The sequence below is a fragment of the Nematolebias whitei genome, chromosome 4 (assembly GCF_014905685.2).
Source record: "Nematolebias whitei isolate Nwh7 chromosome 4, NemWhi1, whole genome shotgun sequence".
In the NCBI taxonomy this organism is placed as follows: domain Eukaryota; kingdom Metazoa; phylum Chordata; class Actinopteri; order Cyprinodontiformes; family Rivulidae; genus Nematolebias; species Nematolebias whitei.
The window spans coordinates 19,741,872-19,751,191 of NC_056501.1; the positions used below are offsets into that span (position 1 = coordinate 19,741,872).

General features: G+C 38.8%; 1 protein-coding gene across 1 annotated transcript in view; it reads left to right on the forward strand.

The window, feature by feature from the left end:
* Positions 1-8,964, forward strand: part of LOC119408698 (golgin subfamily A member 4) — a 44,709-nt gene extending 35,745 nt beyond the window's left edge. Inside the window, exons 31-40 of the mRNA XM_037675539.1 lie at positions 633-749; positions 2,361-2,483; positions 2,569-2,625; positions 2,715-3,239; positions 4,593-4,829; positions 4,934-5,561; positions 6,303-6,433; positions 6,555-6,608; positions 6,703-6,879; positions 8,175-8,964. Coding sequence (XP_037531467.1) covers positions 633-749; positions 2,361-2,483; positions 2,569-2,625; positions 2,715-3,239; positions 4,593-4,829; positions 4,934-5,561; positions 6,303-6,433; positions 6,555-6,608; positions 6,703-6,831 — 2,001 coding nt within the window. The 3' untranslated portion in view covers positions 6,832-6,879; positions 8,175-8,964. The remainder of the gene's footprint in view (positions 1-632; positions 750-2,360; positions 2,484-2,568; positions 2,626-2,714; positions 3,240-4,592; positions 4,830-4,933; positions 5,562-6,302; positions 6,434-6,554; positions 6,609-6,702; positions 6,880-8,174) is intronic.
* The last annotated feature ends 356 nt before the right edge of the window (positions 8,965-9,320 follow it).

Below are 9,320 nucleotides of genomic sequence, written 5' to 3' on the forward strand. Positions count from 1 at the left end.
TTTGTTGATTTGCTTTGTTTTGTTTTTTTGAATGTCCAGAGGACCAGATTTAACTTTTTTAGATTTTTCTACCTGGATTATTGAGCATGCATCAGGATATAAGAGCTTTTCTTCATTTGTTAAAGCAAAACATTTTAAACATTTAGTTACAGTCTATGCAAACATTGGTTATAGTAAAATTTCATTTATCCACACAATTCCAGTTGAGTTTAATCAACTTCTTTAGATTTACAAGGCACAGTATTGTCTGATTCTCAGTTTTTATATTATAGTTTTTGTTGACACTTCTATTCCTGTTTTTCAGCTGCTTTTTTCTTTTCAAAGAAGTGATTTCTTCACACTTAGACACTTAGATAGCTTTATCACAAGTTTTAAGCTTAATTTTGACTTTATCTTTTTGCACCTCCAAGTAATAAAATAACAAAAATTTTAGTTATGTTTTTTTCTCATATTTGCCCAAACTATTTTTAATACCATAATAACCTAACTTAACAACCCTCACTCATAGCTGATCTAGAGTAGATGATTTATTTTAGAAATGCCAGTATCAAATTTTCTGTTTCCTTCAGGATGGACATCCAAAGATTGAGATGCTATTTGTCACATCTAACAGGTGTTTGTGCTTCATGCAGATAAACGAGCTGCAGAACAAACTCACTGTTCAGCTCAGGGAGAAAACTGCAGCTTTGACTCTGAAGGCCCAAACGGAGGAACAATACAGCATCCTCGCTGCTCAGCTCAAAGCTAAGGTACGTTTGTTCTTTGTTTTTGTTTTTTAATTAATCGTAAAGTGGTGATATTTTTTAGATGACAACCACAAGGGATGGATTTAAAGTTTATAAACGGATGTTTTGCAGAAATAACACATGAAAAAAAAAATTTTTTTTGTTAAACTGTGTTCAACTCTTACATAAAGTACACTGAAAGCAGAACAATAGTAAAAACATCCATCCATTATCTTTTACCTGCTTCGTCCTTTTCATGTTGTGGGGGTCACTGGTGCCATATCCAGCAGTCACTGTGTGAGAGGCGGGGAACACCCTGGGCAGGTTGCAAATCCATCACATGGACACAAAGAGACAAACAACTATACACTCTCTCACTCACACCTAGGGACAATTTAGAGTTACTAATCAGACTAACATGCATGTTTTTAAGCTTTTAAGCTTTTTCTAAGCTTTTTTATTGTTTTCTATCGTATGGGTGTACATATGGTTATGTTATGTTTTTAATTTTACTTTATTTGTAGGTGTACACAGGTCTTATGTCTTATGTAATGTTCTCATTTTATTTTTACTTTATTTTTACTTTATTTTACTTTATTACTATTCGCACCTTATGTCGAAGCAAATTCCTAGTTTGTGAACCTCGTTCATTGACATGGCAATAATAAACTGATTCTGATTCTGATTTGGTCTGTGGGAGAAAACTGGAGAACCCGGAAAAAACCTACATATGCACAGAGAGAACATGCAAACCACCCAGAAAGGTCCCGGGCTGGGATTTGAACTGGCGACCTTCTCGCTGAGAGGCAACAGCTCTACCAACTGAGCCACCGTGCTGCCACAATAAAAACGTGAATCTTAAAATGGTAAAAGCTGATGTAACGGTTTAAAGGTGCATACCTTTCTCATCAGTCATCTTTATTTTTAAGAATGGAAAACAAATCGCCCTGTGATGGACTTGCGACCTGTCCAGGGTGTACCCCGCCCCTCGCACTGTGATTGCTGGACATGGGCACCGGTGACCCCCGTGACCCAAAATGGAAGATGCGGGTAAAGAAAATGGATGGATGGATGGATGGAAAACAAATCGAAAACCCACTCGATGAATAAAATCAAAAGAAAATCAGAAACACAGAAAAACAACAGAAGATAAAGATTTTCTGTATTTTTGGTTGTCCTTTCGATTGTTTGCCTCCCTAAATTCAAACAGTCACAATAATACTATTTTTAAAATGTGTTCATTCTTTGTGGTAAGTATTCCTTCAATTCATCACTGTAGGTCTTTCACATATTTACGTACATATCAGAAACAGTGTTGTTTAAATTGGTTCTCAACTAATCTTGTTTTACATCAAAATTCTTCCTGAAATCACAGACATATATAATTTGGCCTGTTTAAATTAAAACCAAGTTCCTGGACTTTAAGGTTTTTAATGTGGTAAAAAAAAAGTATTGTTTGCTTCTCCATAAACAATTTTATTTACAGTACTTATGTTTTATTTTCAGAGTAATAAAACACGTTTAAATTTTTTTTAAATGTTTTCCTCACACTCCCAGACACCTTTATTCCTTAGCAGTTTAAAGTAGTTTTCTTCATGAGTCATTGACGTGATGTTTGTGCATTTAACTCCACAGAGCATCGCTCTGGAGGAGCTGAACTCAGAGTACACAGCTATGAAACGAGGACGGAGCAGCAGGGATGATCTGAACACCACCCTCGTCTCCCTCAGAGCCCGTTACGATGACATCAGAGCAAAGGTGGGCAACTAGTCAGTCATGACCCACAAGTTTGCTTTAGGTTATTCTTTTATGTATACCCTAAGTATCTTTAATTTTCTTGTAGTATGATGTACTTCTGAAAAGAAAAAGCCAAACAGATCTGGATATTGCTCCTTTAAAGGTGAGGAAAGTGAATCCTTCTTTTCCTGCTATGTTTTGTTGTGTTGTCATTCTGTCTGCTGTTGAACAAAATGTGTTTTCCAACAAAAGGCCAAGCTGTCCTGCCTGGTGGTGAAGTGTCAGGAGAGAAACTGCTTGTTAGTTGAGATGATGAAGTCCGTGCAGAATCAGAGCTGTCTTGACCCCAGCCTTATTCAGCGAGTCAAGCATCTGCTCAGAGATGCTGCTCTTCAGGAATATGCTGCAACATTCACACCAGGGAGCTACACACGGACTGGAGACTGCTGCGATGGGCTTACACAAGATTTTTTTTCTGTATTTCAAGACTATACCAGTGGATTCATACCTGATGAGACCTGCCCAGTTGTATCAATCTGTGTGAGCAAACAAGAAACCAGAGTCCCACCTGAATCTAAAACCCAGTACGGTGAAAGTAGAAAGCATGTTTCAATAATGGCCAGTGAGACTTCAACAAATCTTCAAGTTGGACCTGTAGCAGTTGCAACCCTGAAGAAAAACACACCTGAGCTAATGTCTCCTGTTCCAGAGCCTGCAAGTGTCCTGGTGTCCCCTGTTGTCCCTCTGAAAGACACCATGAGCTCCAATATGTCACAGGTGAGATCATAAAATCACGAAATGTGTTTTGTGTTTAAAAATGTGAAGAAATTGACATACTTAAATGAATTGGCATTACTTGGAGAAATGTGTTATAAAGTAGTTTCTCGTTTAATGCGGGTGTTAGGTTCCAGCACCACCCCCACCCCACCCCCACCCCCAATAAGTGAAAAACCGCCAACTAGGGACGCTATGTTTATATTAGTATTTATATATATTTTAAGGCTTTATAAACTCTTCCCACACTCTTGCAATGTTCTAGACTCTTAAACCTACATAATTTTAACATACGTACAGTATTGTATATGTAGCTACTAAATTTTACTCACCGGTCTCTGCTGAACAGCAGCGGCTTGGTTCGTTTCTGGTCCGACTCTGTTCCATTTCTACAGATGTACAACAAAGCCCAAATGTTCTAAACTCTTAAACTACTAATTTTAACAACATACTATGTAGCTATTAAATTTTACTTACCAGCATGTCCCCGCTCAGACGTCCTTGTTGGCCGGTTGAAAAATGAAAAACGGGCTGTTGAGCTTCAGATGGACCCCTGGACAATCGGTCGCGTGGGTCCAGTGACGGCTCGTCGTTGGCCAGTTGAAAGAAGCAGCAAGTCCCTCACTTATCGCGGAGTTTACGTTCTGGAACCCCCTTCCCCTCAATACGTGAAAAACTGTGAAGTAGAAATAACGTAGATTTCTGAGTTGAAACAACAAACCAAAACAGTTCAGTCAACTAATACATTTAAATCAACTAAATTAAAGCAAAAGTTTATTTAACAAGGGTTTATTAATCAAGATAACTTGATCATGTTTATTCACACAACTTTAAATTTAAATTGAGTGAGTAGTAATGCCTTTTAACTCACCAGCTCTGCAGAACACAGCAGCTCGGTTCGGGTCCGGCTCGATTCCGGTTCGGCAGACCTACTCTGCCTTGGTCCAGTTCTGATCAGCTCTCTGCATCCACTGAGCGCCAAAATCACTATGAATACTGTAAGGACCATTCGGATGGCATCAAAAACTTTCCCTACATTTCAGCAGAAAGCAACTTTGCCTTCTGAGTAATGTAGTCCTTTAAAGTGGTGATACAGTGTAGGCTTATTGAGAGAAAACTACAAAATGGCAGCACTTTTTTTTGTTGTGTACAATCTTACAGTACTGTACTTTGTAAAATCGCGAAAGAGCGAGTCTGCAAAAGTTGAACTGCGAAGTAGTGAGGGACTGCTGTATAACAAAAACATACTGGCACAGTATTATTACAATTATTGCTCACCTTTCATGGCAACAAGTGATGACAATAGTTAACTGAAAATAATAAATCCAACCCAACCTTTTCTGAATCGCCTCACAGCTGTCTCCTGCCAGAGGACCATCCCAAGCAAACAGTCGACCAGAGAAATTAGGATTTGAGCATTTGGACATGAAACTAAAGTCCTCATCGGGTCCGAGCAGTTTGGGTAAAGCTTCACAGCATCCTACCTCTTCCTTCTCTGGCACACGAGTCGGTCCGGGCCGGAGGCTAAGTAGTCCTGAGAAGATTATCAACCTGCATGAACAACTGCAGAAGACTCTGATGAGCAGCTTTCAGGTACACAAACACAGGACAGAGTTAGTGCTATGTTATAAAAAAAACTTTTTTTTACCAAGATTAAACTAATATAATATTTAATACACATCTGTTTTCACTCAAAGGCACCAGAGAGCAGAGGAAGAGAACAGGAGCCCAGGAAGAGTCTTTCAGACCTAAACTCTCCCAGCACGACGTTCAGTTTTCACCACGCTCACTCTCTCCCAGTTTCACCTAAACATGCGCCATTAGAAACCACTAAACCCGACAGCTCTGGAAAATCAACAACACTTTTCGACGCCGTCATATCTCGATCTGCTGACGTTAAATTAAGTCCCAGCGTGTATACGAAGCATCGCCTTACACCAACCACTTTGAGTTCCCCTGACTTGACTCCCAGCAAAGATGAGTCTGTTTTAACTGGGGGCACTAACCCAACAATAAACGTAAACCAGACAAAGAAAATCTCTGCCGTTCTTGACAGAGCTGATGCTGCACATACAGCATCTTCTCTAATTCCTTTGACGTTTGATGTCTCCGATCCAAAAAGCACTCCTTCAGATGTTACTCCCTCTAACAGACCAACTGCCTCCCAGTTTACCTGCTACATTACCTCTGACATGGACAGTACTGCCTTCACTCATCCTAGCTTTACGCCCTGCTCTCAGTCTGCCCATTCCTCTCCAACAAGATCCATAAAGTCCACCACAGAGTCCACTGCTGCTCCAGTAAAGACTTCAAGACTCAAACCAGGTGATGTTCTCATTCAAGAATTCAAGGTTATTTTTACGAAACGGCTACCACAGTGCTATTTGCTTCTGTGTTTTTATGTATTCCCTACAAAACAAAACAAAAAAAATGTGCACATGGCAAACTGATAATGACCCTACAAATATCTCAAAACTGCTACTACTGCCTAAAAAACACAAACACTTATTCTGGGAACAACTTGAGGTTTTTTCTGTCTGAGACACACTGTAGGAAAATGAAACTACTAGGAGTAGATTATAAACTAATAAAACCTAGCTATAATTTTAGACTCTGCCCTAATTGATACAAATTAGAGTTTGAAGCTCTGATAAAAAAAAAAAAAAAAGTGTTTTCCCCCACAAAAAGGCTGAATTGCTTTTTTTGAATATGAGAATAAAGGAACTGTATGTTTTGGCGCCCGTTCTGTGCATGATGTTTTGGTGTATTACTGCAGAATATTAGTGTTTCTTTGCATGCTGCTGGGATCTGATTACACCACATTTAAATGTGCCTTTTTCTCTGTGCCTGTTTTTTTTTATTGTGAAAGTGCTGCAGTGCAGTTTCTAGCTGTTTGGTGATTCCCAGCTTATTGAACTCACAGCAGTATATGATTATTACATTTTAATGTGTCGTTTGGGCTTATTGGCAAGTTCTAAATGTACTTCATCCCGTTTCATTCCTTATTGTAAAAAGTGCAAGAACTATATAATTGTGCTTAATGTATTTTTTGTCTAATTTCTTTAGAAGCTCCAGCTGAGGTTTGCTCTGTTGAAGTAATTAAAACGGTGGGTCAAAGCAGCCTCCTGATTGGCTGGGAGAGGCCGCTGCTTGACGAGCTAGGCTGCAGTAACGGCACATTTATGTATGGCTACAGGGTAAGAAGACACAAACATACGCTGGTTTTGGTAAATTAACTTAATTTGTATTAATAGTTTTAAATGTTTGTGCAGGGTTTTCTTTTATTCTTTGCATAAATGATTTCCTGTTACCCCTCAGGTTTTGGTAAACGGAGAGTTCCACAAATCTGTCATGAGCTCAGCATGCACCAAGGTACGAGACCACATTTACTCTTTATATATGTAAAAATCTGAATCATATTACTATAAAAACAAACATGTGCAATAGATATTGTCTCTGTCCTCAGTGTATCCTGGAAAACATCGACCTGAGTGTCCCTGTTCACATCATCGTCCAGACTCTGGGCTCTAATGGTCTCCGATCAAACGGTGTCCAAATTGTTCACAACACCTCAAACAGAACGGAGCAGAACTGATTCAGGTGTCTAGATTAGAACAACCCTCACAGTGGGACTGATCATCAGGTAATTTTACAACATCAATTCTGAAAAGGTTGGGGCGTTGTGCAAAATGTAAATAAAAACTAACAAACTAGAAAGCAACACATTGAAAATCTTATAAACCCCAAGTATATTCACAATGGAACATATTTAACGTATCACATGTTTAAATCAAGTAACTGTACTTTTTTTACGGGAAAAAAAGTAATTTTGAGTTTTATTACAGCAACACACCTCAAAAATCTTGGACAGGTAAAGGAAAAAGGCTGTAAAAGTAAATTGTGCAAATTAGAAAGAGCTGAAAAAACATTGGCAACTGACGAGGGTAACTGGCAGCAGGTCAAAAAGAGGACAGCACAGGTTTGGGAGTTACTGGAGCTCATTCTCAATAAATCATCTGTCCAGAACTTTGTTTCTGTGAACTTTGAAGCAGGCGTGGCACTTGGAGGACTTTCCATGAACTCTGCTCTTGAGTTTCTCGTGAAGGATGAAATATATTGGCTTGAACAATCTTTGTTTGTCCTTATGCCACTTTGAGAAAAGAAACATATTTTTGGTTCTTGTGGGATATGCTACAAAAATAAAGCTCTGTTGTGCAAAAAGAAGCCATATTTGAACACCATCCAGAATAGCTACTGTCATCTCTGGGCCATTTTTAATAGACTGGGGCAAAGTAGAAAGCTGTGCTGAGATAATGAGGTTTTAAATGCTTTAGCGAATCATGGCTGCCATGACTGTCTTCCATACTAAAAAGGAGAAGGACCATCCAGCCTGTTATCAGTGCACAGTTAAGTGGTTCTCTGATGGTATAGGGGTGCATTGGTGCTTCTGACATGGGCATCTTACTCATCTGGAAAGACAACATCAATGCAGAAAAGTGTATACAGGTTTTGGAATAACATGCTCCCAACCAGCCCAAAGTCCACCAAAGAAGACCCAGGACTGTTGGACAACAATATTCTATCAGACAAGAATGGGACAAAATTTCCATCCAAAACCTCCAGCAGCTGTTCTCCTCAGTTCCTGAACGTTAACACTGTTGATGAAAAAAGATAAGATGCTTCGCACTAGTGAACATGCCTCAAGTTTTTTAAAGAAGTTTGTGTGCTGTTCAATATTACCGAATTATTCCCAAAATATGGTACGATTTCTTAGTTTGAACATGTGAGATGTTTGCCATGTTCCATTGTGTATGTTTTTATTTATTTATTTTGAATCGCATTTCATTGTGTGAAATGTGTTTAGCTATTTCTTTGTGTTTCTGTAAATAATTCAACACAAGAGCCCGTCTTTAATCAGTCTGTTTGTTTGCCCTGCAGTTCACAGCCATCCCTGGCTGCAGAGGAAGCATTCTCACCTCCACCTCTGACGGGACGCAGCCACACTGCAGAAAGAGCGCACCATGTGAGACTCGGGCCAACCAATCAGAAAAACTCATCTCGTATGGTTTTTACGTTGGCGGTGAACATACAGCTGGACCCTAAACTTCAAATCAGCCCCCGAAGATGTCAATCAAAATACTGTTCTGTCTGCTGTCAAACTCAATCTGCACGTGAAACTTTTCGATTTTTCCACGTCGAAACAACGTGTTTCCCCTGCAGGACCTTTTGAAAACATCAAGCAGGAGACGAGAGATCTTTAATAAGCCAATAAGTCGCTTCTTTAAAACACTTTTACCGACGATATTTAAATAAGACCTGAAAATCCTGGAGAGATTTCTGTATCTGCTGCACACCTTTACACTGTGTGAAACACTGAGGATCATATTTATTTATCAAAGAGCCTCGCTGCTGCCTCACTGGACAACGTGAACAATCGACCCGGTAAAGCCTTTTGGACAGAAACACACTGAAAAACGTGCTGAAGAGACTTTATACTCAGAGGTCATTGTACTTGATTTGTTTTTATACATGAAGCCAAATACGTGAACAGATTATTTACTCCAAAGACTTATTTTTGTCTTGTAAAAGATCAGCGAGGTTTATTTAAATACACATTTAAGTTGTACAATTTGCACACAATAATTAGATATGAGAAGAAACTTTAACAAGATTACCACCGATATTTTTTGTAGAGAATGTCGTAAACAAATTGCCAATATACTTTACCTCACACTGTATTTCTTTTTATATGAGGGGCACCTTTTACTTCAACTAGATGTCATGTTTGCACTGAAAATTCCCTGGTTTTAATTTAGTTAAACTTCACAATATACAATATTCTTTTTCTACTTGCTGTATGTGTGGAGAGTGATCATGATGTGGCAAAATGTATTTTTCTATAAGTAATCAGTATTCCCATTGATTCCTTAAAACTGTACAGAGAATAAATGTTTATATATTAACGGTCAGTTCTGTGTCTGTCTGTCAGATGGGGTGTACACAAGTATTTAGAATGCAAAGTTTTGACCAAAATACCCATCACTGTCCTTTCTATGCATAACTTCTTGAAAGAATGTACCGCCT